This window comes from Streptopelia decaocto, assembly GCF_964273445.1.
Source record: "Streptopelia decaocto genome assembly, chromosome: 14".
In the NCBI taxonomy this organism is placed as follows: Eukaryota; Metazoa; Chordata; class Aves; order Columbiformes; family Columbidae; genus Streptopelia; species Streptopelia decaocto.
This window is the reverse complement of record NC_138669.1, coordinates 13,530,085-13,558,064: the sequence shown is the minus strand read 5'-3', so window position 1 is coordinate 13,558,064 and position 27,980 is coordinate 13,530,085. Positions and strand designations below refer to the sequence as shown.

General features: G+C 48.3%; 1 protein-coding gene across 1 annotated transcript; it reads left to right on the top strand.

Annotated features, from left to right (window-relative positions):
- Positions 1-175: 175 nt before the first annotated feature.
- On the top strand, positions 176-26,883 carry FAM83C (family with sequence similarity 83 member C; the record flags this gene model as incomplete). Its single annotated transcript, XM_082065266.1, has 4 exons — positions 176-853; positions 7,810-7,977; positions 12,238-12,362; positions 25,722-26,883. The coding sequence occupies 4 exons, from the start codon at positions 176-178 to the stop codon at positions 26,629-26,631; spliced, it is 1,881 nt and encodes a 626-aa protein (XP_081921392.1). The 3' UTR covers positions 26,632-26,883.
- Positions 26,884-27,980: the final 1,097 nt, after the last annotated feature.

The window sequence follows — 27,980 nt, the reverse complement described above, 5'->3', positions numbered from 1 at the left end:
GGAAAGGGAAGGAGCAGCCTGAAGAGCTGCTCGTCCTCCCCTTGCAAAAGGGACACTAAGCGCCAGGTACCAGTTGCGTGTCTGAGGAAGCCGAGGGCGGGAGCTGGGGAAGGCAGCTCCTCCCCCAGCGTGGAGGCCGCACCTGGTGATTAACTCCCCATGAGGAGCGGAGCTCATGCTGAGTCCTGAGGGAACCTGTTGGGAGGAGCTCAGGAGTCCAAGAGGGCCAGGAGACCTGGACTCGCTCAGAGGACTAATGCAGCTGGACAGGCACTTCTTAGCCCCAGCCGCTCCGGTCATGTTCAACTACCTGTCAGGAGAGGCGAGGCCGCAGTTCCAGCGCAGCTATGGGGGCCAGCAAGCGCTGTCCGGGCCGCTGAAGAGCCGCCTGGAGCAGCTGAAGAAGCCGTGTTGGTGGGAGCCCACCCCGCTGGTGCTCCAGCACAGCGAGACAGCCAGGCTTGCCATAGACGCCTTCCTTGAGCAGGGGGAGCGGGGATACCTGAGCGCCATCGCGGAGGAGCGGGAGCTGCCCCTTCTTTCCAGCCTGGATATGGAATATATAAGCCATCAGAGAAACCAAAGCTTTCCAGATCCCAGTGCGACGAAAGACCAAGAGGCTGACCCTGGCAATGGGGACAGTGGAGACAGGTCTTCCCTCAACTCTGAACTAACATCTGGCACCTACTTTCCACTCATGTCGGACGTGCACCCTCCAGAGCTGGAGCTGGGGTGGCCAGTGGCGCCGCTCCGCACGGTGTCTGGGCAGACTCAAGCCACTGTGATTTTCCAGAGAAACAAAGTGAACAGCATTAAGGATTTGCTCCGGTCTCTGATCAGCCGGGCACGGACGGTACGTATAGAGCTGCGTCCCTTGAGCCGGGTCTCGTGCCACCGCGCCCGAGCCCTGGTGGCTGGTCCCACGTCCGTGCACCACACGCTCCAAGCTGGTGCTGCTCTCTGGATGCCTGGTGTGATGTGATTGCTTTTTCTCTAGCAGATCTCTAACTGTTCCTGCTCCTTTCCTTCCTGTAATTTCTTTCTGCCCGGGATTTTGTGTCATGCAGGCAGTGCCCTTTCAGGCACGCTGGGTCTGTATTTGGGGGCGTGCAGAGCACGGTACCCAAAGGAGCAGCAGGATGTGCAGGATTAGCGCTGTCCTGAGCCGCAGGGCGCACCCGCCAGCCCCTCCGCCCGGGGTCTGCACGGCCAGGGCTTTCCTGGAGCCCCGGACGTGGTGTTAAGCAGGACAAGAGGATATCGCTGTGAGTTGCTGTGGGAGAACATAAGATCTGAGTAAACGTGGGAGACTGAAAATCCCCACCTGTGGATTGAACTGAGTTAGAGTACATCATCGTACCTTCTAGACTTGACATCTGTGCCTCTCTGAAGATGAGTCATATCAGCCCGTTTTGCCCCGTTGCAGTTTCTGCTGGGTAGAAATTGCCAGCCCTCGGATGTAGTAAAAACTGGATAAGTGTAATGCTTGCCTACCAAGCACAAACCCAGCGTGAATTTACTCACTAAATTGTGTTCCTTCTTGTTTCTTTTTACTCTGTCACTATACTGTGCTCTAAAGGAGCAGCTCAGACAATTGTACCTCGGGCACGTTTTCAGCTTTTATTGTCTTCGTCCTCTTTATGGTTCTTTTCATCTGTTCCATGTATTTCATTTCAACAGCTGGGTGATATTGAGTAAACTTTTAGTGCGAAGTTCACTTTTAACCAGCTGGCTTCGAGGCAATTTCTCTTATCACTCCAGTTGTTTCTTGTTTAACTTTACAGTCACTCCTTAAATTCATTACTGCCTAGTGCAGAGAGCAGAAGATAAAGAATTGTTAAGCCTGGACTTAGCTGTGTCAAGCAAATGAGCTGGTTCCAGGCAGACTGAGCTAAAGCGTTGTCTTCAGTCATTGTCTGCAAAGTTGAGCAAACCAAGTTATGTTGTCCCAGCAGATGAAACTGGGCCATGCGCAGCATCAGAGCTTCACCAAAGAACCACGTATCACTGCCATTTGGGCATGATACGAGGTAAATGGAGATGTTGTTTCTTTTGTCCAAAAGAAGACTCTTTTCTCACATAAGCTACCGCTCAGTTGTAACAGCCGTTGCTTAATGCCTGAACGCCTACTGCACCTTTGTAGGCAAATATGGGAAGTTCTGTCCAGGAAGTAAGTGACAAAAAGCTTTGTTTGTCCTTGCAGGAAGCTGATTTATCGTATCTTAAATGATCTGAAAAGTCCTGTGACACTTACTGCATCTTTTTGAGCAGTTGGGTCACAGACACAGTCACAGCAGAGTGCACAAAGTAAATGACTACCAAGAAATGTCCCCTTGTCGCTTAGCACGTGTCCCGGATCTCTGACGGTATTATGATCCTCCAAACCACAGGAAAAACACCTTGTTGTTTTCTCAGTTCACAGGAACTTCTCTACTGCTCCAGGGGAGTTGCCCAGGCAGTAGGTGCTTTATTGTACTGCTTGGCTTCAAAAAGCACTGACGATCTTCAGCCCTTTATGTTCAAGCTGGGGATTTTCATGCAGTGGTTTTGACTGTTGCATGAAACGTGAGAACGAGTTTTAAACCATCTTATTGTTTTATTACTGATGTTTTACTGGCTTCTAGGTCAGCAGCTCTGACTAGGTTAGCAGCTCTGTCCAGCGCTTCCCAGGATTAACTCGTGATTTACAGCACTTCCAGATCACTCACAACCCCAGTTACACATCTTTGAGTATTTACTGAGTCATTTTGCTCATCAAACCAACCCAAAGGATATTACCTGTATGTCTTTTAATGACAAAAGAGCAACCGGAGGTAAAAACGTCTTTTACTTGATGTGCCAGTAGCAACTGTGCAGAGAACCGCTTCCTTTTTTGCTTTTCAGCTGCTGGTTTGGCATTTCAAGTATTTCCTCCACTAGACTTTAAGCTCTCATCATATATCCCTCCTCCAGAGTGTCTCTGCTGCTGTGTGCTTACAGCTGACGTAGGAGGGGATCCAGTGAGAACCCCGAATGCTTTTCCTGGGCCGTGTAGACAGGCAGGCGTGTGTCTTGAAAGGTTGTTTGCTGTTTTCTCCTGTACAGTCATACAGATCAACATCGGCTGACTTATTTTGCAACAGTACTGACAAATCAGCAAAAAGGCCGTTGGTTCTACTGGTACCTTCTGCTGGCGCAGTTTGTCTTTCTCCTTTGCTGCATTTAACCAGCTGTCTTTGAAGATGTATTTTCAGATTTGAGCTTTTCTCTTTGCAGACATAAGAAGATGCAGCACAGCCACACCTTAGCCTTCATTTGATAATACTATTACTATTTTACTTTTGTTGAATGAGCTCCGATCTATTTTGAACTGTCCATGCTGCTTCTTTCACCCCTCCTGTACAACTCTGGCACTGACGGTGTGTCTGCATTTGCCTGCGATGGTAGAAGGGTCCCTGATGGTCCCCTAGAGAAGCAATGTCTTGCTTCAAGTGGCAACACTACGGTAATGACCAAAGCCACACTGCTATTGGCAAATACCAGTAAAACCAGCTGTGCTGGTTAGAAACCAGACAGATGGCAACCCCAGTGGGGTGCTGCTAAGTGCTGTAGTTCCCAAAGTGATGACAGAAGTAATTGCTGAATTGTGAATTTCCAGAGGTGGATGTAGAAATGTTGTGATTTAACCCTACAATGGCAAGGTGTGAATTGTCTGGAGCCTGCGGGGCAGCTGTGTCTGCAGTGTCCTGATCCACCACGGCTGACCCGTGGGCTTCAAGGCTGTGATCAGCGTGGTCAGGAGCAGCGATGCTTGGAGGCAGCTCCAGCCTTGCAGCCTCCACCGCTGAAACCGAGGGCCTGGAGGCACTGGACACACATTGCTTGGGTTTGTAGGGCCAGATTGACTTAAATGCCCAAGGCTTTCAATGTGAGACATGAGTTGGCGGGAGTCTGAATTGGAGATGATACTTAGGCACCTAAATTCCACTGTTTTGTAGTGCTGTTGGAAATTATCTTCGAGGCTTTAGACCTCACTTCTGTGACAGTAAGTTCTTAGGAGGCTTCCAGAGGAAGACTTCCAGGCTCTTCTTTCCCCAAAACTTCTTGGCTTTGGGGGTTGAGCTGGTGTAATTATAAGAGCTGCCTGCTTTGTTTACCGAGGGGATATGGTGATCTGAGCGGTCCTTACAGTTGTCGTGTGGCACCCAAGCTTAGAATGAGCAGCCCCGCCACGGGCACCTGCATCTCCACCATGTGAGGCTGTGCCGGGGCACAACCTCCCCTCTCTCTGCACCGCCGTGCTCCTGCAAACAGCCCTCCTGCCTGACATGGGCGCTGCCAGCACCCCCCCAGCAACTCTGCCCAAACCCCTCCTGTGAGAGGATCACATGTGAGGATGCCAAGTGAAGACCCACTTTGGAAAACATGAGTCTGACTATCACAGGGCTCCACCCAGCTTGCACAAGCTGGTGTCCCGCTGCCTGGGGCGTCTGCTGCCACACCGACGCCAGAAACCTGCCGGGAGGCTGCCAGGAGATGCGGGTCTACCTGGCATCCAGCTGTATCCAGCCCAGGACACGGGTGCCCCGCGGTGGCTCTGGGCCGTGTGCTGCCGTGCACAGCCCCGCTGCTGCCCGCTCAGCCCCGCGGGCCGGCAGTGCTGGCTTTGGGCAAGAAACAGCCCTGAACGCTGCCAAAGCCTGTGAGCACTGGTAGAGAAAAGCAAGATGATGTGGACCTTCTGTGCACACCAGGCAGCAGCACTGCCTCTGAGCATGTGGGGTCTGGGGACAAAGGAGCATTGGTCTCTCTTGACTCCAACATATTGACTTCCCAAGCCAAGTTTAGACTGTCTCCAGGGCCAAACCTGCCTCCGGCCTATGTTTGAGATGAGCTGGAATATTGTGAGGCAAGTTTAGCAGAGAGGGACTTGCCCGAGGCCTCACACAAAGTTTGGACTATACTTTTTCTTGGTGCTTCATCCTTAGAGGATGGGTGGCCCATCAAAGTAATGTGGCTGAATTGTCTTTGGTCTTTACCTGAAGGCCAGTGTAGTCAAGTCCTGGTTTTTCTGTGTGGATTTCTGCAGTACCTAATGCTGATAGCCCAGCAGCAACCTTGATTTGGGAAGCTGAAGATGCTTCTTACCATTTTCATAGCTCTTCCAGTGCTGACTCTGCTATCCGTGCCAGATGGGCACATTTTGGGGAGGAAGCAGAGTCTGCCAGAGCCTCATGAGGCTTCTGGGAAGACAACAACACTGATGAGGGCTACAGAAGAGGTGCCCTTTGGAGCCAGGCTCTGAACCTGTATCTCCCAGGGTGAGATGGTGGAGATGTGTTTGTGGCTTGGACAGTAGCAATGATTTTTAGCTCTTGATAACAGCTGCTCTATGTCCAACATGGATGGCTGGGATCACACCAGCCTCCAGGAAGGTTCTTCCCTAGATCCTTCTGGGCTGGGCCTGGAGTCTTCTGCAAGATGTTGAGGACCAATGCCTATGTTGAAGACATCATCACTGGGGACAAATCAGATAGAGCCAAGAGATCTTGTCCATGTGAAAAAGGGAGCAGGAAGCAACCTTTTGGCATTGCTGCCCTTCTCTGCCATGGCTCTGGGGCAGAGGTCTCTCCATGGTGTGTGCAGCAGAGCGGGGCTGAGAGGAGCCAGCTTGCCAAGCAGAAGCCTGGGCAGGAGAGCATGGGGAAGCCATGGAGCCCTGCTCTGCCCATGGCCGCTGCCTCCACTCAGCACAGAGGCTGTGAGTGTGGACCTGGAAAGAGTCAGTTTGTTAATGAAAACAGAGCAGAAGAGCTACACTGGGCAGTGGGCAATCTGGGGCGTGACGGTCTGGAGCAGAGACGTGAGCCTGTCCCCACATCCAAGGGCAGCGACACTTGGAGGTCCTCTGCTCCCTTCTGAAGCTATTCCAGGTCAGACCTGTGAACGTGATTCAGCCTGTTCTTATTTGAAGCTTGAACCGCTACAGAAGTCAACCTCACTGCTGTCCTCTGCATTAACTCTTTGTTTGAAGAGGAGCAGCCAAGCAGAGGTGGCAGAGGAAACCTCACCCTACATGGTCTGCTCCATCGGGTGATTTGCACTATGGAGAATTGCATTTATGGCCGTGCTCTGACATAGGCAGGGGAGGTGTTTGAAAACAGGATTCCTCCATCCTCATGGGGTACGTGATGAGCAGCAGAACAAACTCAGGCATTTTGTGTGCAAGGTGCAGTGCAGGGCAGGATATTGAGTAGCAGGGTAGAGTAGGCCACTGGAGCTTCGCTTCTTTTTAAAACTCAGTGCTTTTTGGGTCATCTTTATTTGGGCATGCTCTACTAGCTGCAGAAACTCCAAATCAGAGTTATGCATATAATTTACAAGTACCAAACAGTTACGTTATTTACTGCTAAGATATGCTAAAGACTGGCACTAAAGTACTTGGTCAGTAGTTCCATTATTTTTTTCAGCTTTTGAAATGACGCTGGCCTGTCAGAAAAGCTTTCACCACCTCACCTTTTTCAGTCCTGCAGTGTATTGCCACCTTCCGTGAGTTCTCAGTGTTAATGGTTCAAGGTCTAAGTCACCGGGTTGCTCTGCACGCAGCCTCGGGTGAAGTGTGTCAGGCCTGACAAAGCGTCCAGCTCAGCAAATGCTCTCCTGCCTGGTCCTTCCCTCTCCAGGATGTGTCCCCCTGATTCCTGCCACTAGTGGTGATGGCCAACAGGTGGATCCCAGCGAGTCTTTTCCTGATCCAAACAACAGCTGCCTTGATGTTGTCTGCTGGCAGCCTCACTCCGTGAGGAACATTGCAACAGCTTCTCCAGCCATATCTTAATGTATTTATGGTTGATTTCCCTTGATCCATGGTTCTGGTTGCAGTCATACTGTACTTCGAATTTTCTAGTTCTGGATCAGCCCATAGTAGGTACTTGTCATGACCTAGTTTTCATTTTCTGTATTTTCCTTCCAGTTTTTGGAGAATTCATTTAGCCGAGATGGTCTGCTGCCCCCCATCCCATCTCCACAGTGGGAGATGGGTTGCATCTTCCTGGCCCTGGCTGGCGGTTGGCATGGCCTTCTTCAATCTCATTTTTTAAAGAACTGGCAGTTCTCTTTAAAATGATTTTGCTTTTTAAAACCCCTTCCTTGGAGACCTTATATTACAAGTCTTGAGTTTACTACAACAAAGCTGTCAGGTTTCACAACCATCGCCTGCACCCTGGGCTGCGTTTCAGGAGTGCTGCCAGCAGGGAAGGGATCCTTCCCACACACATTATTCTACAATTTTGTCTGGTCACCCCTAGGATGTAATATTGGAACAAAGGCATGTACATACTTGGTCAAAATACCTTCTCCCTTACCTGGCAGTGTGTCCTTCCTGAAGAAAATAATATGTCTTTGTATTAATATGCTAGTTATTTGTGGAGTCACTCATGTTGATTGAATAATGATTTTGGTCAGTCTTAGCTCTTCTGTTCATATGCTATATTCCTGGCATAGTTGCTTAAGGCAACACATATTTGATGCATTAAGGATAAGCAGAGTTTGTGCACATGCATTACCCTCTCAGCTATTTCTTTCTGTGAATGACAGATGAGACAGGAGGTAGCTGGATGGGGAGCGTCTTCATAGATTTTTAGTGATTTTGGCTGCCGTGGTGGGGTAAGGGCTTTTAAACACAAAGGTCCAGGAGCAATGTCCACTCACAGATGCTCACCAACTCAGGAGGTCTGAACGCTTAATTCACAGTTTAAAGCGCAGTTCTCTTGGGTGTGAGATTTTAACAGTCCCTTGGTGTTCCACCCACCCCTCTTTTCTCCTGGCTAGGTGATAGCAATTGTGATGGATCTGTTTACAGACATGGAAATACTGTGTGACCTGCTGGAGGCCTCAAGCAGACGGCACGTCCCCGTTTACCTGATCCTGGATGAAGAGTACTTGAAGCATTTTGTGGAAATGTGCAATAAAATGGCTCTTACTCAGGACAACTTCCCAGTAAGTTTTCAGTCACACACTGGATATGATAAACATGTCGTGGCGTTGATAAAAACCTTGTACCCTTTGTTGTGGTCTCTAGGACCTATCCCTTGTCCCACTGTCCCAGGCTAAGAGACCACGGCTGTTTGGTCTAGGAAACAGAGATCTGTCCAGAAGCTCAGGAGAAGGAGGGGAGGAGCTGTTCTAGTCCCATGTCTCCGTGTTTTGTGGCCCTCGTTTCAGTTTGACATGCAAGAAGTGTGAAGCCAAGGCCAATGAGATGCAATAGAGTACTGAATGCTTTGCTGAGCTGGTGCAGATGGGCAGACAGGGGCAGACCAGAAAACATGTGTTCATATGGACCTGTATCATCTCCTTTCCTTGCCCCCTCTCAGGACACAGAATTGCAAGACTTAAATTGCTCATGGGTCAGATCCCTCAGCTCAGTTCAGATTCTGACCAGAGCTGCTGGAGTGCGGTAAGTAGGTGGGGAAGGGAAGCAATGAGTCCCTTCAGATGTCCTGATGCAAAACCTCCCATTTCCTCCTCAGCCTGCCGCACCGCCTTGCTGTAAAACCACGTGTTAAAAATCTCATGTTAAGATCTGGTTTTAGGCTTTGTGATTCAGTTGTGGGTTCCTGAGGGATTTGTTCCCCCCTCAGTGGGGAGCCCAGCGGCAATGGTGTGTGGTGCCCAGACCAGGCAAACAATAAAAACATCAGTGTATCAGTGTGGCAAGCTCTCTTGGGAACTCACAGACTCAGAAATGCAACCCAGTGTCTTCCTGCTCCCCATGTCACCTTTCTGGCTACCGCCTATCAATGGAAGTCTTTTTTTGTTGTCATTTGTTAGCCCTGCGAGGCCAGCAGTCCCGGCTGTGCTCCTTCAGGGGCTGGGGGCTCCTTCTCTTCCAGCCACCGCATTCATAGTTCTTCCCTTCGTTTTGGCGGGGGACACTTGAGAGTCATCCAGTTACCTCAGAACAATGTTTAACTAAAAAAGAGGCCATGGAAAATGCAAAAATCATGTTTTACAGCATTCAAAATAGATGCAGTTACAAAGGTCTTAATTTCCCCTCATTTTTAACCTGTCTACACAAAGATTCATTTAGAGAGGCACCCTATGCTGGTGATGCCCTGTCTTTTCTTGCCTCTCACAAGGCAGACCCGTTTCATCCTGCCTCTTGAGATGGCAGCTGTTGGGGAGAACCGCTTCGTGCTGGAGCATGTTTTCTTCCATGAACAACTGCATCATCGAAGTCACCTGGTAGATCCAGATGAATTCCATCTCTCCAAAATTTATTTTATTTGCTTCTTATCCAAGAGCCGAGCCATTGTTTTTAATTAAAATTAGAATGAGTTTAAATCCATGGGGATGTCTGTCTCTTTGTTAGGCCTGATGTCACGTCTTGTGCTTGAATGGCTAATTAGCACTTCCCTCCCCCATGCAGTGACTCACCCGCAGGTCTCAATGTGCAGTGACTGATGCATCTCAAGCAGTACATTAATATACGTGCTTGATAGTCACATCTAAGTGGAATGAGTGTACATATCTTATTCCTGGCTCTGAGTTGAGGCAGGATGTGATGGTAAATCTCCATTTGGAATAATTGGTGGCAGTTTGGGTTAAATGGGGAATTTGGGGCAATTGCCCCTCCAGCACCTTCTGAGAACATTGTGTGAGACCACTGGTGTCAAATCCCGGTGCTGAACATCACCAGATCCCACACTGGCACATTGAGCATTGGCAGCGGTCACAGCAGAAGAATTAACCATTGGATTTTTTCAAATGGCCATCTGCCGAACCTAAAACTACTGTCTAAATCAGGCTCCTAGCAGCCTGGCTTTCCTGCAAGACTGCAGGATTCTTGTCTTGTTTGGACAATTCAGGGCCTGGATTGCCAAGAGGAAGAAGATGATGGAAAAAATGAGGCAGATATCAGAAACTCATCCAGCCTTGGAAAGGATAGAGGGAGTGAAGAAATACTGTGGTGACAAATCTATGGGATATCCCTTGCTTGAAGTGGTTTTAGCTTCTCTGGGGATGAGAGGAAGCTCCTCCCAGTAAGAACTAGTATTACCAAAACCTCAGCGCTGGAAAAAAAAATGCCTGTGTTGATTTGCAACAGGATTAGGTGAACATCTCCCCAAGCATCCAGCATATCTTGCTCTATATCAGCAACTTGTGGTGGCATTTCAGGGTATCACAGGTTAATCCAAGTTGGCAGGGACTTCAGGAAGTCACTGAGTCCAACCTCCTGCTCAAAGCAGCATCTCCTGTGAGGTCAGACTTTGTTGCTCAGGACCTCACCTGGTCTAGTCTTGAAAATCTCCAAGCATGGAGACTGCACAGCCTCTCTGGGTAACTTGTTCCAATGCATAGCTGTCCTTATGGGGAAAAAGTTTCTCCCTTCTCACAGGTGACAGATGAGGACATGTTCTGGGTCACAAGAAGGCAAACAGTGGGAGCTGCAGTGCAATGACTGTGAAGCTTCAGCTTTGTCCCTGCTAAAAGTTTCCATGAACTCAAGAGAAGACTGGACAAGCACTTGGAAAAGAGATCTGGGGGGGGTCCCACTAAGACAAACCACCAGAGGCTCAGGAAATGCCCTGAGCAGAAAACAGAGTCAGCAGCAATGTGAGGGGGCAGAACCATAAACGATGCTTCTGCACGTCTCCAGCTGCCATTGCCCCCTGCGAGAGATGGACTGTTGGGTCAGATGGGCCCCGATCCTGAGGAGATTTGCAGCTGTTTTGAAGCCCTGAAGGCCATGGTGCTCCTTGGGCGGGCAGGGACTTCCTCAGCGTGAGGTGAGAGCCAAAGCTTCCCCACCCTGCTGTGGTGAGAGGACGTTTTGGGAAGCCCAGCTCCGAGCCAGGGACTGTGACAGAAGAGGAGAGTGTCAGGAGTGGAGTCACCTGCCACAGGGTGGCCGCCTCCGCTCCTCAGCCCCAAGGCACAACTTCTGCGTCATGAGCCCCACGTGAGCCCAGAGACTGGGCGAGCCGGTCCCGGGCTGTGCGGGCGGCCTGGGGGGCCCATGGGGGCTGAGGACGGGGAGAAGGGGCTGCAGCTGTGCCCACAGCACGGAGGGGCGGCAGGGACGTGGGTCTGTGCCCTGCAGAGAACATCTGTAGGTAAATCACAGCTCTTCGTGCTTGTCCTGTGCCTGCGGTACCGGCTGTTACAAACTGCTGTGTCGGCCAGCCCGACACGGGCTGTGAGGGGAGGCTGCCCCGGCCCCTGGAGCAGCTGCCGGCCATGGGCAGCACCCACCTCTGCCCAGAGCAAGAATGACCCCGGTGGCGCCTGCAGCCCCTTCCAACCCCTGCCCTGGGCCTTTGTGTTCTGCAGGGCCGGTGCCACAGAGGGACCTGCTGGCCCAAACGCAGGTGGGGACAGTTGTGACAGCTCCCGGTGCCCAAGGCACGGCAGGGAGCTGGACCGGCCTGGCGGGCAGCCCAGCTGCAGCCTCAGGGACGTTCCTTCACACACGAGATGTTGTGTTCGGCACTACCTCAGACAGACCAGACCACTGACCCTTTTCAGTGACTCTTCTCCGCTTCTGCCTTCCCCAGCTGAGGTGCAAATAACTTCTTTTATGGGCACAAATGTCACATTGGACAAAAGGCTCCTGATGGATACTGAGAGATTTATTTCCCTTTTTATACTGGCCAGTCAGTTTTACAGGCCAATGTTGTATCAGAGAAGTTCTTTGCAGTCTTTAAAACCAATGAGGATCAGGTCTGTTACACTTGAGTAGAGCAGCTCAAAAACTTAATGTAATTTTTAGATATACTGATAAAAGGCGATTCATAAAATGTAGACGTACCTTTCTGTAATTTATTTTTATTGAGTGATATTTTGGTTTTAAGAAGCCTGTCACTGTGTAAAATCAGAACAGCACATTCAATTTATTAGAAACTATCTAGTTGTTATGGGTTGAAATTCAGTTTAAATGCAGAGCCATCAGCTAGTGGGGTTAGTTGAATATTATCAATGATGTGGAAGAAATCGTATAGTCTTACATCAGAAATTATCTGTAAGGTCATAGGATTCTTCATTTTTTTTTCAAGCCAACATTTGTACCTAAGCACAACTTGTTAATATGTATTGGTATTTTTATCTTATAGAAACAGACAGTGTGACAAAATATGTATGTAGAAGCCAAGAAATACTTAAGTATTATCATACTTAAGTATGATGGAGTCCATCAGTGATGCACTGGGAACATTTCAGTTCAGTTCAACCTACCAACTCTGCTTGCTTTGTTTCCAGAACATGCGCATAAGATGTCTGAGTGGAGACACCTACTACAGCAAAGCAGGCAAGAAGTTTACAGGCCAGGTTCTGGAGAAGTTTATCCTGATTGATTGTGACCAAGTTCTTGCTGGTACATACAGGTAAGAAAAAGCAGCGACTACTGTGTCTCTTCTCATGTGGCAGGTCCTGCATCCCTTAGTCATTTTAACCACACCATCGCTAACCTCACTATGTCCTTCTTGAGATACAGAGATCAGAACTGCACGCAGCCCCCAAGATATGGCTGCACTGACGTGCTATAGAGGGTCAAAATGATGCTCTCTGCTTCATTATTGTCATTGCTATTACCCTTGCTGGCAGTGGCTGACATTAATTGAATTTTTTAGCTGCCATTGCACACTGAGCTGATGATTTCAGAGAACTGCTGATGGTAATTCTGAGCTCCATCGTGAGTTGTTCCAGGTTCAGCACCATGCAGACCTGGTACAGATCATTTTTTCCTATGGATACACCACATTCTCCTACACTGAAGCTCATCTGCCACATATTTGTCCACTTGCTCAGTTCTTTGAGGTCCTTCTGGATTCCCTCGCTTCCAATGGGACATTCAGGAGTTGAGGATCCTCTGCAAACCCAGGGATTTCACTGCACCCCCTGTGCCCGAGGTCACCGATCAGATGAATCCAGTCCCAGCACAAGTTTGCGGGGCCTCGCTGCCGACTATTACCTGAACAACGACCACTAAACCCGACCCTTTGCATCCCGTGCTTCCGCCAGCTCTTGGTCCAGAACAAGACCTTGCCTTCATGCCCATGGTGACTTAGTTTCTTAAAAGCCTTTGGTGGAGAACCTTGCCAAAGATTGTTTGAAAACCCAAAAATATGTAGTTGACTGGTGCTGACTGGCTCCCGCCCCGAACCGCAGCAGGACTGTGAGGCAGGGCTTGCCTCTACAGGAGCCCTGTTGACCTTTTTCCAAGAGGCTGAGCTTCCCCGTGCCATCAGGAATCTTGTTCTTCCCACCCACTCTGCCGTGTCCCAGGGGGAGCTCAGCTCAGTGTGTGGGTCTCGAGATCACATCCAGAGCCCTCTCTGCACATGGGATCATACGGGAAGCCTCCCAGTCCTCGGCAAAGCAGCCTTTGCAGTGGCTCAGTACACAGGAGTGAGACACATCTCAGTGTCACCAGCATTAGCGATGGGTGCAAAAAATTCATTGGGGTTCTCTGCTGTGGTCCTGCCGTCACTGAATCCCCGTTTGACCCATAGGTCTCAGACGAGCCCACTGATTTCTTAACCACCAGTACCACGTTTCTGAACAACCTACAAGCTGTAGTCATCCCGGGTTTTTTGGACTGCTCCTTTTCAGCTGGTTTTGACTAATTGCTGCAGTTTTACATAGTTACCTTTATTGAAATTGGATATCCACTTGCTGAATTTATTCAGATTGCCCTCTCCCGCTACAAAGTTAAAATTGTGTTGTAGGCATTACTATAAATGGGCTCTATCCAGTTCTGCCTCTGGAACAGAGTCTTATGCATCATTCCAGACCACATCCTGAACAGCATCTCTTCTTGTGGGTCAAACAATTTAGACCAGTTAATTCTGGGAAGTAATCAATTATTGCTTCCACAAAGTTTTTCTCCACAGCTCATCCCAGTGAAGCATTAACCTACTATGTATATGAGTGGCTGAAATCTCCCAATGTTACTACCTGTCCTAATTTTGCAGTGTCTGTAACCACAGTTAGCATTGTCTGATCACCATCACTGTTCTGATCAGAGGGTTGGGACTACAGTTCTTGTACTATATTTTCATTACTAGACCCAGAGTTTTCCACCCACAGATCTTTCCCACAGTATTTTTGTGCTGTTGCACACCACATTATCCTTCACAAAGAGTGCAGAGAACAGACTATTGTGATATTTCTGTGAACTGGGTGCCCTGGCAATATTTCATTCTCCCTCCACCAGGTCTCCTTGTACACTGCTCTCCCTCCCCGTTTCTCTCTCCTTTCCACCTCCCACCGAGCACCTGCTGGACCCTCAGTCTACCAGTGTCCTCACCAGTGCTGTAGCTCCAAGCTGCACCTTCTCCTCTGCTCTTGGCTTCATCACCTCTGAGTGTGGAGGTCTCTTCTTATCAAGCACTGGCAGTGAAAATTGGAAGTACCTGGCTCTTTATATACAATATAGTCTCTATATAAACAATATGTAGAGCAGCGTCTGGTGGCATTTTGTCCATCCTAAGATGTGTATCTGTGCTGGTTTGACTGAAAATGGGTTAATTTTCTTCATGCAGTTAGAAACCTTTCTTTTCCATAGCTCATTATTTGCGCTTAGTTTGAGAACAAGAGATAACACCCAGCACAGAGTTATTGTTTTTAATTGCCCTGGTCCAAAAACCAAGGACACTCTGAGCTCTGCCCACAGGTGTGAGGCAGCGAGGGAGGGGATGGATGGATGGATGGACAGAGCTGGACTGACACCCACACGGAGCAATCAGAGTGTTCCAGCCCATTAGTGTCAGGCTTTGTATTTAAGAAGTCAGGGCCTTCTGGCTGGCCCTTCTGCTGCTATCTTTCTCAGGGCTGCAGCCAGGGGGGTTCAGTCGGGACATTCAGCCCGGCCTTTTGACATTTTGCAGAGACCTCTGGGCTTTTCTGCCTTTTTCCTCTCTTTTCTCCCTCTGGGATCGGCCTTAGGACCAGGCGTGGTTTGCTGGGAATGGCTGCTCAGTCATGGACAGCTCGTGAGGAATTGCCTTGAGTATCTTTAATTTCTCTTTCATATATACATATATTTATTTACTAGTAGTGTATTAGTTATTTTATTAAACTGTTTATCTCAGTCCAAGTTTCTCCCTTCCCTTTTGGTTCTCTCCCCTGTTGGGGGGTGTTGGGAAGGGGTGAGTGAGCAGCTACCATGGTTGTATTGCCAACCCAGGTTAAACCACGACAGTATCTGAGAGCAATGCAGTGAATCACTGTCTGGAAACATCTGTCCATACCCACTGAGTGCAGGGGGTGGGGATTAGATAACTGAGAACACTCATTCTTCAATGGCTAAAACAGCGCCTGTGTCAGCTGGACTGAACCCTATGGCTGCAGGAACACCTTGTTTCCCTGGGGCCCAGAGTCCGCGTGTTGCTCAAAATGCGGATTCAGTTCTCGGGGTGGGTTCCTCCCTCTGCTGCTCTGGGGCTGGGATTTGGGTCTGTGATGTACATCTCTGTATAGCTGCAACTTCCTGAGCTCTGGAAGATAATTATTCAGTTGCGTAGGGTCTTATATCTGATTCTCTGCTGTCCCAGGAAGCACACGATGTTCTAGACTAAAAGAAACAGTCTCTCTCTATGGACTTTGTTTAACAGTGGTCAGAAAAACTGTCACAGGAGAAACTCTGGAAGCCTGCTCCTGGCTATACTGCAGCCTGGTACTAAACGTAGCACAGCAGATATTTAGATTACTCTCCCTGCAGATGGAAAAGCCATCAGACATCTGAAAGGGTGAGAATAGTTACTGAGTGAAACCAAAGATCCAGGTGGATCCAGGGCGGGCTCAGGATGCCACAGGAAAGCGGGTAAGAATGTTCTTACCCACTGGCAGGTTTTACAGTTCAACAGTCTTGTGTGCAAGGATCGGAGGTTTCAGAACCTCCAGGGTTGCAAGTTGTTCAGCTTCTTTATGTTTGATTTGTCACAGGAGGCTTCTTCCCACCATGGCTGGCCTCACGATATTCTCCGGCTCATGCAGTTTAATTTATGTTTGGTGTGAATAAGTGATCCGTTGTTTCTACATTAGGCCTACTGCTGGGTAATTATATTTGATGCCCCCAAATTCCCATAACCTGGGCACAGTCAATCACTCTTCCCTATTGACTTTCTTGACTGCATCCATGACTTCATCCTCCTTCGTTATAATGCCTCATGTGAATTATCTCGTCTCCAGCTGAAGTATCGTCAGCTGTTCAGTTGTTTCTCATGCAGAACTTCCAGGCCTTTAATCACAAAGTCTGTCTGCTGTGAGATGAACTGACAACGGCATGAAGAGGTCAGGATATCCCCACCCACTCCAGTTTAGCACCACAGTGTAATGGTGACTTCTGTCTTTTCCCCTGTCCCCGTTCTGGCGGTTCCTGGTCTGCTGTTTCCCTTTTGGACTAATGCTAAACATTGTAGTGATCATTTTTTGAACCATCCATAGGCAACTAGATCTCTTTCCTAAGTGTTAATATCTGAGAGCTCATCAATATACAGATATTGTCAGGGTTTTTGCGACTGCTTGAATTTATTGACATTGAATTTTGCCTGTCATTTTGTCACTTATTCACCTTATTCTTGCAGCTTCTGATTATCCAGTTTTCTTTTGACCACCCATGACAATTTTGCCATGAGCTCTGACGCAGACTCTTTCAACCACTTTTCAGGACTTTTCTGAGCATGTTGAACAGCACTGATCCCATCACAAAACTTGAGTGATCCTGTGGGTAATTTAAAATTATTACTAGCATTTACATCCCATCTTTAATCAACTGTTAGTCCTTGGGAAGACCTTCTTTGTACTCCATGATCACTCAGTTTTCCTAAGAGTCCTTGCTGAATGACCGTGTCAAAATCTCTTTGAAAATTCAAGTATCCAACAGCAAGCAGATCAAATGCATCTGTGTGCTTGCTGCCTCCTTCAAAGACCGGCGAGAGGCTTTTGAGGCATGGCTTCCTTCCACGAAAACATGCTGAGTCTTCAGCGTTATGATTATAGTTATTTATGTGTCTAATCATTTTACTCTCTATTTGCTTCTACCAGTTTGTTCAGTATGGAAATAAGACTGGCTCGTTTGGAGTTTTCCAGGAGCCCTTTAAAAGGTTCACATTTACTACTTTCCATTCCTCTGCTACTATGTTCAATTTTAAATGATAGGTTATTTGCCGGTTAATAATTGGAAAATTGCTGACTTCCAGTTTTTTGAGGCTGTTTAATATTTTCCTTTAATGCTCCTTTTAACTATGGTGACTCTTTGGATGTTTTAAAATGTCTTTATTTTGATAGGTACATTTTCTCTGAGACTCTAATATAGCATCTTTAAACAATCTTCACGCTGCCTCAAGCATTTAACCTTTTTGGTTACTCTTTTAAATTTCTTTTTAAGAGCATTCCTCACTTTCTCTTTTAAGTTAAGTATTACTGTTGTGGATAATTTTGGTCCTGAAAGAATATTTGATATGGGCACGTCATGGGTTTTTTTTGCTGAGTGGCCTTTCCAAAGACACTTTCTGAACTGGTAATGTTATTTCTCCTTTTGCTGGTTTTCTGGTTAGTTTCTCAAAAAAGCAGTCATTGACAGTGTCTAAAATGCAGTTGCTGCAGCTCTCCTAGTAATGGCCCCTGTTCAACACGGCTATAATTGAATCTCCCTTTATTCCTCTGCTTTCTGCTGTCTTTGTCTCCCAGCACTTCCTTAGCCTGCACAACATTCCACAACATCTATCTGCTTTGTTAACTCATAAAATGTATGTGTGCATGTAAACATTTGTATCTGATCTGGTTGTTCACCACTATGTGCTTTTCTAAACCCAGTTTTATTTGTTCAGGTGTTCTTCATTGATTCTAATTTCTTACCTAAGTGTCATTGATTTCGATCCTGCGCTTATATTAGAATGCAGTTCTCTTTTATTCCAAAGGTCAAGTGCGCAATCTCAAACTGCGTGGCCTCCTACACCTCGCAGCTCTGCTCCAGATTCTGGTTTCAAGCCTCCCTAGATCGTGTGTGTTCCATTGTGCAGCAGCCAGGTTTCGTTTAAGTTAAGATGGAATCCAGCTTTCTTTATAGGGTCACTATGTTCCTACAGTTTTCCATTTCCCTATGATTCTACCATCCTTTCCCTAACATAATTTCCATAACCATGTCCTGAAATGCTCTTTTACTTCTCTGTCCCATTCTAATAATGGAAGAGGGAGCATTTTATAAGGCTACCGATAAAATTGTGAACTTTTTAGCTCCCTAGTTAGATGCTTCATTTTAATCCCAAGACTCATCCTGTCTTTTCATGTTAGTGAGACCTATTCAGACATTGACCAGTGGCTTCTCTGTAGTGCTCCATAACTTAGATCCAAATGTCTCTACTGTCCTTCATCCCAGTGAGCAACTCCCTCTTCATTCTCTGCTGTGACCCCCCTGAGCACTGAGTCACGGGGGATTATTATACATCCATGTGCTCTCTGTCTCCTACAAACACCAACACAATCTAGTACCTTCCATATAGCTGGTTTGTACAGCCTGGGGACGGTGACCGTGCTGACCGTCCGTTGTCTCCTTTTCAGACCCAACACCTCCTGTTCCTCAAAGGATTCAAGTTGAGAGAAGGGATTACACGTCTTGTAGGCGGCAATGCAGTTCGTGCACCCCCAGGATGTTTGGTTGTTTCCCAACGCTGTGACACTACAGACATGTTTTCCTTAGGACATACTCCAGTCCCTGCTTGTTCTCCAGCCTGTGTTCGTGCACCTGATCACGACTGCCTGGAATGCATTTTCCTTTAATATTTTCCTGTAGAACTGCATGACTTTTTTTCAGAACTTTTTTCCAACTCGTATCTGTGCAGTCCCTCTGCATCGTATATGATTTGTGAACTTAATGAGCGCACACTCTTCCGTCATTCAGGCTGCCTGTGAAGATATTGGATAACACCAGAGCCAAGATGCCAGACCCCTCTAGAGTTCCAATACATCTTTCTATGTTGACAGTGAATCCAGATGTCTAATCGCTCTGCACCTTCCCTTGCAGAGGGGTATTTTCCTACTCCATCCTTGACTGTTCAGGTATTCAGTGTCTTTTAATACTTCAGCTGTAAGAAGAGACACTTTTCTCCTCAAATGCATGCGCAAATCATGCCTGAAATCCATTTCCAGTCTCTAGTTACCTCTCCAGCCATCAGATTCTCTCCTCTATGAGCCCCATATGCAGTGTTACATGCATGTGGCAAGAGCAGTGCACATATTGATGTTTTCATGTTGAACCTGCTATGTTGACACTGTTGTTCTCTATGCTGACATTTTCCTTGACAGTTTTGTAAAAGCCCTTCTTACTTTCCAAAGTACTCTTGGCAAGCTGAACTCATTCTGGTATATTAGTGCCTATTGTATCAATCAGACACCTTTTTGGAAAGCTTTCTAAATACGGGAACCAAGCTCACTGCTGTTATCTTAAACAGCTGTAGGCAAATTAGCTTGGACCCCCCAGCTCTTACAAGTTTATTGATTAAAAATTTCCCTGTGTTTTCTGTCTTTAACATTTTATTTCCTTTAAATGAAGACAAGGTAAAAACAGGGTTCATTTAGATATCTAGGAAAAGCGATAATCTAAAATCCTGAATATTGTGTATCTACTTATTTAGTGTCATTCTGGGCACCAGAAGAAAAAATGTGTTTCTTTGAGCACTTATTTAACATAACAGAGTGAAGGAGATGAAGACATTTCCTAATGCAGCAGATGGGAGGAACCTAAAGGCAAATGGGGCTAGAGCTAAACAGGATCTTGAACAGGAAAACTAGAGTAACCATCTGCCAGGTTAGGACTGAAGAGATGGAACCAGCCTGAACCGGAGTTGTGTGGCTGTGTGAGCTGCCTTAGAGGAGATTAAATTTCTCAGCTCCAAGTGGAAGGTGGTCAAAGTATCGGTCCATGTCCTGCCGTCGGCACAGGGAGAATGGAGCTCATTGTTTGCTATATTGGAGTGAAAGAAACTCAAGATTTGGGGTTGAAGCTGACAGGACAGCTGAAATTGGAAAACGAGAGGAGAACGTTGGGAGGATCACAAAAGCTCTGCACCGGGCTGCAGTATGGAGGAAGGAAAACAACGTACGTGTTTGGCACGGACAGGTACGGCTCCATGGGTTTGAACCTGGAGGAGACTTGGAATTTCTTCACAAGGAAGATGCTCCTGCTCTCAGGTGTCCATGTCCCAAGCAAGAGCAAAGAGCTGTTAAGAGCAAGTTCTAGATCTAACTTGGTGATCTAACTCCAGAAAGAAATTGTAGTTCAGCAGAAAGTGAGTGCATGAGGAACGAAAAGTGTATCAGCGCAGAAACCCCAGGCTGATACGCACAGCAATAAAGTGACACTGCCAGAAGATAAGTGCTATATAACCTTGTGGAGCACAGCAAAGCAAAGAGGATTATAAAGAAAAAGTGAATCCAGAAGAAAGAGCCAAGGCATGCTGCTGTAAGGGTGAATGAGAGAGAAGGATAACTGAGATGGGGTGGCCAAATTAAATTAATACATTGCATTGTTTTTAATCAAAATTAAGATGAAATATGAGGAGTGGAAAATATATCAAGTGCATTGGAAGCAATCTTAAAGAGCTTACTACAATAATATCAGATTATTGTCATCTTATCAAAGAAAATGTCACGTGAAATGAAATGTCTAGTAATGAGTTTTATGTAGTATCTACATTTAGCAAGGAACAAAAATTATACACAGGAGTTTGTGTTGGCATACAGAAAGAAAATAACCCTTTTGACAGCTAAAGTGGCAGAAAAGCAATAATGATAAGAGAAACTACTGAAAGCAAAAAACCTGCTGCTGCAGACTGGCATCTCATCGGTCGGAAAGAGCTGAAGCAGAGCAGGCAAGTGTGGGACTGAGGCTGAAACCCGCCGGGGCTCTGGGCACTGCCTGGGCAGAGCTGGGGACAGGGACAGGGACAGGGACAGGGACAGGGACAGGGACAGGGACAGGGACAGGGACAGGGACAGGACAGGAGGGCGCTGCCACCCTGCGGGTGATGCTGCAGCTCCATCTCCTGGCCAGAGCCCGAGCTGCAGGGACTCCTGGCGGGGTCCTGCTCCGGGGGGCTCTGGAAGCAAAGCAGGGATGGGATCCCGTCCTACAGCCCCCCATCTTGCAGCCCTCCCCTGTCCGGCAGCCTCCCTGGCCTACAGCCCCCTGTGCTACAGCCCCCTGTGCTACAGCCATCCTGTCCTACAGCCATCCCGTCCTACAGCCATCCCATCCTACAGCCATCCCATCCTACAGCCATCCTGTCCTACAGCCATCCCGTCCTACAGCCATCCCATCCCACAGCCATCCTGTCCTACAGCCATCCCGTCCTACAGCCATCCCATCCCACAGCCATCCTGTCCTACAGCCATCCCGTCCTACAGCCATCCTATCCTACAGCCATCCTGTCCTACAGCCGTCCTGTACAGCCACCCTGTCCTGCAGCCATGCTGTCCTAAAGCCATCCTGTCCTACAGTCGTCCCATCCTACAGCCCCCTGTCCTGCAGCCCCCCTGAGTCGTACAGCCCCCTGTCCTGCAGCCGTCCTCTCCCAGACTTTGTGCCCCAGGGGGATTCACAGCTGGACACGGGATCTCTGTATGCAGTAGTTTGATAGGAAAAGGTAACAAAAGGAAATCCCAGCCACTTTTAGAGATGCACATGAAGTCTAAGCATCCCCACTGGCCTGCAGCGAGGAGATCCACAGCTTGTCTGTGTGTTTTGTTGTGTGAGGAAGTGCCTCCTCTTCTCTGCATTGAACTCGGAACCTGTCAGCTTCGTTCGATGCCTCATGTTTATGCCAGAATAGATCAAGAATGATCATTCCCTGCTATTTCTTCCATGCCATTCATGGAGGAAAAGACCTTTTTCAGTTTGTAGTGATGGGAATAGCCATGGCTGGCAAAGCCACATTGTTCTGTCATGGAAACCTGCACTATGGCAAAAGGGCTGTGCCACTGAGGGGACTTGGGTGATTCCTTCCAGGTCCTCTTGCGACACAGAGTGGGCAGACCCCAGTGGATCAGCGTGGGAAACTGGGACACAGTGATGCCTGAAAGTGCTGTAAGAGGCATCAGTGGCAGGAACAGTCGTAAGGCCAGGGGACCGTACCGCTGGATGTGAGGCTGCTCCCCTGGCAGGGGCAAGGACCATTCCTGTGGATGAGAGGAGATCGCCGGGTGTCCCCATCTCCTGTGTTTCTGTAGGGAGGCAGCTATTGGGTCAGAGTGTGCGGGAAGAAGGCAGAAGGTGGAAGTCACTTCATCTTTGGGGAAGGAAAACCCAAGCAAGACCTGTTGTCTACATCCTGCTGTGGTGTGGCCAGAGGCTGTTGTGGTGTTGTGATGTTTCTGGTAAACCGTCTGAGACATGAGACCTCCCAGCCAGGAGGAGGAGGGCAAGCGTGACCACTTGCACAGTCCTGTTTCCAGCTCTGCTGGCCACAGGGGAGCCAGGCTGGGGGACGGGCTGGCACTGTTCTCCCCCCTTGGGAGGTTGTTCCTCCTCCTCTGCTCTGCTCTGCTCTGGTGACGCCACATCTGCAGCACTGTGTCCAGTTCTGGGCTCCCCCGTTTAAAAAGGACAAGAAATTACTAAAGAGAGTTCAGCGGGGGGCTATAAAGATGATGAGGGCTCTGGAGCATCTTTCTGATGAGGAGAGACAGAGAGAACTGGGGCTGTTCAGCTGGAGAAGAGACACTGAGAGGGGTCTTACCAATGCTTACAAGTATCTGAAGGGTGGGTGTCAAGAAGATGGACCAGACTCTTTTCAGTGATGTCCAACGATAGGATGAGGGGCAATGGGCACAGGCTGAAGCACAGGAGGTTCCATCTGAATGTGAGGAGAAACCTTTGAGGTTTCTTTGAGGTGCCAGAGCCTGGCCCAGGCTGCCCAGAGCGGGTGTGGAGTCTCCTTCTCTGAGACATTCAAACCCACCTGGATGTGACCCTGTGTGATCTGCTCTGTGACCCTGCATGAGTAGGGGTTGGACTGGATCATCTCCAGAGGTCCCTTCAGCCCCAACCAGCCTGGGATTCTGTGGTTCTGTGACTCTGTCCTGCCCTGGCTGACCAGGGTCTTCCCACTGACAGGACAATCCGCACCGTGCCAGGGGTGCAGACCTGCCCCTCCAGAGGAGAGGGTGCTCAGCCCTCTGAGCGCATCGGTGGTTTTGAGGACTTCAAGTGAACACAAGTGAATGTGTGAGCTGGGACACGTCTAGAAGGGAAACAGCTGTCAGGAACGTGGACGGGAAGAGCAGCACCCTGGGAGCCAGGCCGTGACCCGGCCAGACGCCTGTCACAGTGTTGGTGCGAGGTCTCCTGTCTGGACTCTGATTTCTTCAAAGAACTCTCACAGCTTTGTGAGAGATAACTTTCCTTTCTTATTATATCGCATTTGCCTATATGGCCATTAATTGTATTCTTTAGAAGAGTTTCTACTAATTTGTGCTGTGCAGTTTATGACACTTAATGGTCTGGAACATTAAAAAAATTACATCACATTAGCAACCTTCCACTCTTCTGATACCCAAGGCGTTTTCAAGGGACAGATAACACGTGCTGGGTAGAGGCTGAGCTATTTCATCCTTGCATTCCTTTGGTGCTCTTGATTTAATGTTACCTGGTCCTGCCAATTTGTTACTATCTGCTTTGTTGATATGTTTTCTAATCTCTTCTGCAAAGATTTCAGCTTGCGACTGGTCCTCCCCTGTGTTCTGTGTAAAGGTGCATTCAGGACAGGGATCATCCTGAGCTCCCGTATGATGAACACCGACGCGGAGGGATTATCTGAGCGCTCCTCCTACACACGGACCATGTGCTGGCCCCACAGAGCTGAGGGGTATTTCTCGTGCCTTTGGCAATGTATGACCCAGCCTTTTTGAAAGATGGGTTCTCCGGTCTTAATAGCTTCTCTTCTCTTATTTAGCCATCCCAGCTATTTTCTGGGTTTGTTTTGTTTTCCCTCGTGTCTCTGTGAAGCTGTATGCATTTGCTTTGAGCTTCCAATACGGTATTTCTGAATACTCTTTGTGGCACTTGCAAAGGTTTTTCACTCCTTTACTACTTCTTCATTCTTAAGTAATTTAACTGGTTTGATATTAAGCAGAAGAGTTTTGATCTCTCCATTTCATGTTGCTCTTTGGGAGGTGTGTATGCTGAGTGCAGTACACTACTTTCTTCAAAACAACATGATGAACCATAACATCCTTCTCAGGAAGAAGCCAAGAGCTGGTTTTCCTACTAAAAGTTCCCAAATAGCTGTCCTGTGAGGTAAACATTGATGAGGTCCCAAAACATAGTGTCAGTATCTTGTCCTGAAATGACATTTACCTGAGAATAATTGGAATCTCCCATTGCAATTGCTCTCCTGCAGTTTCAGTGATTTCATCCTGCTCTTGTCAGTCAGTATCTTGCTTCAGCAGCTGATAACGCAGCCCTAAGCTGGTTCTTCTGTCAAGGGTCTGGTTTATTTCACACAATTAGTCTGCTAATCTGGTTTGACTCTAGTAAGAATAAAAGAAGCAGCTGATGACTGGGGTGACCAGGAGCCTACTCTGTAACAGGAGCTTCCCTGTTTAACCCAGGAAAATGAAGACTGGGAGAAGAGATGTGGTTACTATGTGTAGATAAGTGAGGGGAGAGCTAACTAAGTTACAGTTTTGGCACAAACAACAGGTGAGTTTAAACACATAAGGAAAATATGCAGAGTGGCAATTAGTGGAAGTTTTTCTCCAACTGGGGCAAAACCTAATTCATTTTAACATAACAGTCTCGCAGAAAATATCCCAGGACATTGTACTATGAGAGCAGGGACTGGACTTGCTGAGCAAAGGACTCGTGAACTTCTAACACTGTTCATCTCTTAACTGCACGGCAAGGAAAAGTCCGGGGAGTTTCACAAGCAATACTTATGGAAAACATCACCAGCCTTCCTGTCCTGAGGAATTCCTGAGGGGCTCTGGAGACCTCTGCTCCTCAAGGCATCTCCCATTCCACACCCTCCCACCTGCCAGAGTGGCTCCTTTCAAGTCCATCATGTGTCACGGATGGTAAGGACATGAGAACGTGTCTCCTGCCTCCTTGCCAGCTCGATACACATCACACACCCCGCAGAACCCGCCTGCACGGGCTGACAAACCTGCCCACAAAGGGTTCGCCAGGACTGACGGGATGGGGAATGGGAAACGATGGCTCTTGCTGGCACGAGGAAGCTGGAGAAGAAAAGGCCTGGATTGTGCTGCTGTGCTTTTTAGGCAGGGACCAGCTGCTGCTCTACATCCCTCATCAGGCTGAGGAAAACCAGCTGATATCACTGAGATGAAAGTAAATGACCATTTTGGGGTTGTGTTTTCGTAATTGTGTAATGAGTACACTCTACAAGTTTACTTACTCTACAAGTAACCTCAGACTTGCATTCTTCAGAGAAAGTTTTAAACACATGTTGAAATCTTTGTAGAAGAGATTAGAAAACATACCAGTAAAGCAGATAATAACAAATTGGCAGGACCAGGTAACATTAAATCAAGAGCACCAAAGGAATGCAAGGATGAAATAGCTCAACTACTACCCAGCATGTGTTATCCATCACTTGAAAATGCCTTGGGTATCAGAAGGGCGGAAAGTTGCAATACATCACTCCAATGTTAAAATCAATCCTAAGCATCTTAGCACTCTGTGAACTGAAGTTACATGTGTTTTTTTTTCCTTTTTTTCACAGTTTCACCTGGCTTTGCAGCCAAGTCCACACCTGCCTGGTGACCCATTTCCGTGGCCAAATTGTTGCAGAGTTTGACAAGGAATTCCAGTACTTGTATGCGGAGTCCAGAGCAGTGACCAGCTTCTGTCTGCCGGATCCCGCAACCTGCCTCTCTTCTCAGGACTCTTCAAAAGCTGCCAACTCCCTTTTAAAACCCGCACAGGCGAATGATGCTGGAACCTCAACCCCCTCCAGCAGCCTGTCCAATGTGAGCATCAGAAGCATCAAAATGTCTCCCTTTCTGAAAAGCTCCAGCTGCAATGCGCACCAGGAAAAGCAAGATTCAAGCTCTAATTCTGGTAATAAGAAGGAAGACACATCTCTGAAGGCCACTTGCCCTAAGCAGCAAGGAGAACCACCAGACTCACCGAACAATCCTCCAAACAAATCCAATCTCACCGCAGCAAGGACATTCTTGCAGCCAGAGCCTTCCCCTGCCCTGAGCTCCAATAAACCGAGTTACGAAGGGGACAGTAAAGCTACCAGCAGCCACTGCTCCCCACTAGGACAGGAGGAGGCATTGCAGTCCCTTTCGGAGGGTGCCACTAGCAACGGGACGAGTGTGAAGCAGAAAGGGCCGTCTGCTGCCCCCAGGGAACCGACACCCGAAAATGACGCTTTTTGTGGGATGGAAAAAAGACAGAGTCCCAGACAAGGGAAACTGGACCTGTTGTCCCCATACAACCAGCCGAAACGAGATAAAAAGCCTGTAGTTCCTTGCTATGATAAACTCACTGAGGACATGCTGGTGGAAAAGAACAGTGCGTATGGGGCTGAGAAAAGACTGACTCTCGGGCACAGTAAGCTGGATCTGATCACCAAGTACAACAAGTTGAAATCTAAACATATACACAGTCGGTTTGAACTCTGACCTGGGCCGCAAGATGTCCTCTGGTCTTATTTTCAAGTGGCTGCTTTTCCCCACCAATCATCATACCTGGGGCTTGAAATCAAAACACGGGTGGCAAATTGCTCTTGTTCCTATTAAAAGGTGTCTGTTCTGTTTCTAATATATGCAAATGACTGATTCAGATTAAATTAGCAAGTACAGTTCAGTTTTTCAATTACAGGAGAGAGAAAATGATATAAACATAATCCATACTTCCTTGTTCTTTTTGCCCTTTTTGCCCAAAACTTAGAGCAAAACTCTTGCTACAGCTGCAAGTGGCTCGGCCAATGCGGTCAGCAGCGATTCCTCTCCCTGTAGCCATGTGCTGAAAATGAAATGGTCAAATGCAGGCTAACACTGCTCAAAATAAAGTAGCTGTTCTGCTGGAAAGAGCTGTGTTGGGTCCCTCATGGGGGTGAGCACCTTACGCTCGGCTGGGGCCCCCGTGCTGAGCTGCGCCGTGCCGGGGTATGGGTGGCACGCCTGGGGACAGCGTCAGCATCTGCACAGGATGACGCTGGCACGTAAGTCATGTCTGCACATGAGGGTAGGAAACCTCTAGAGTGGGATCTGGACCGGCTGGATCGATGGGCTGAGGCCAATTGTCTGAGGTTCAACAAGGCCAAGTGCTGGGTCCTGCACTTGGGTCACAACAACCCCATGAACGCTGCAGCTGGGGAGGAGCGGCTGGAAAAGGACCTGGGGGTGTTGGTGACAGCGGCTGAACATGAGCCAGCGTGTGCCCAGGTGGCCAAAAAGGCCACCAGCATCCTGGCTTGTATGAGGAAGTGTGGCCAGCAGGACCAGAGAAGTGATTGTGCCACTGTCCTGGGCACTGGGGAGGCCAAACCTTGAATCCTGGGGTCGGTTTTGGGCCCCTCATCATAAGGAGAACATTGAAATACTAGAGAGAGTGCAGAGAAGGGAACGGAGCTGGGGAGGGGCTGGAGCACAAGTGTGATGGGAGCGGCTGAGGGACCTGGGGGGTTCAGCTGGAGAACAGGAGCTGAGGGGAGACCTTCTGAGCTCTGAACTGCCTGAAAGGAGCTTGGAGCCAGGGGGGTCGGGCTCTGCTCCCCAGGAACAAGCGCCAGGAGCAGAGGAAACGGCCTCAAGTTGCGCCAGGGGAGGTTGAGGTTGGATGTGGGGAACAATTTCTTCCCCAAAGGGCTGTGGGGCATTGAACAGGCTGCCCAGGGCAGTGCTGGAGTCACTGGAGGGCTGGACAGACACGGAGATGAGGTTCTCAGGACATGGGGCAGTGCCAGATTTAGGTTATGGTTGGACTCGATCTTAAGGGTCTCTTCCAACCAAAATGATTCTGTCATTCT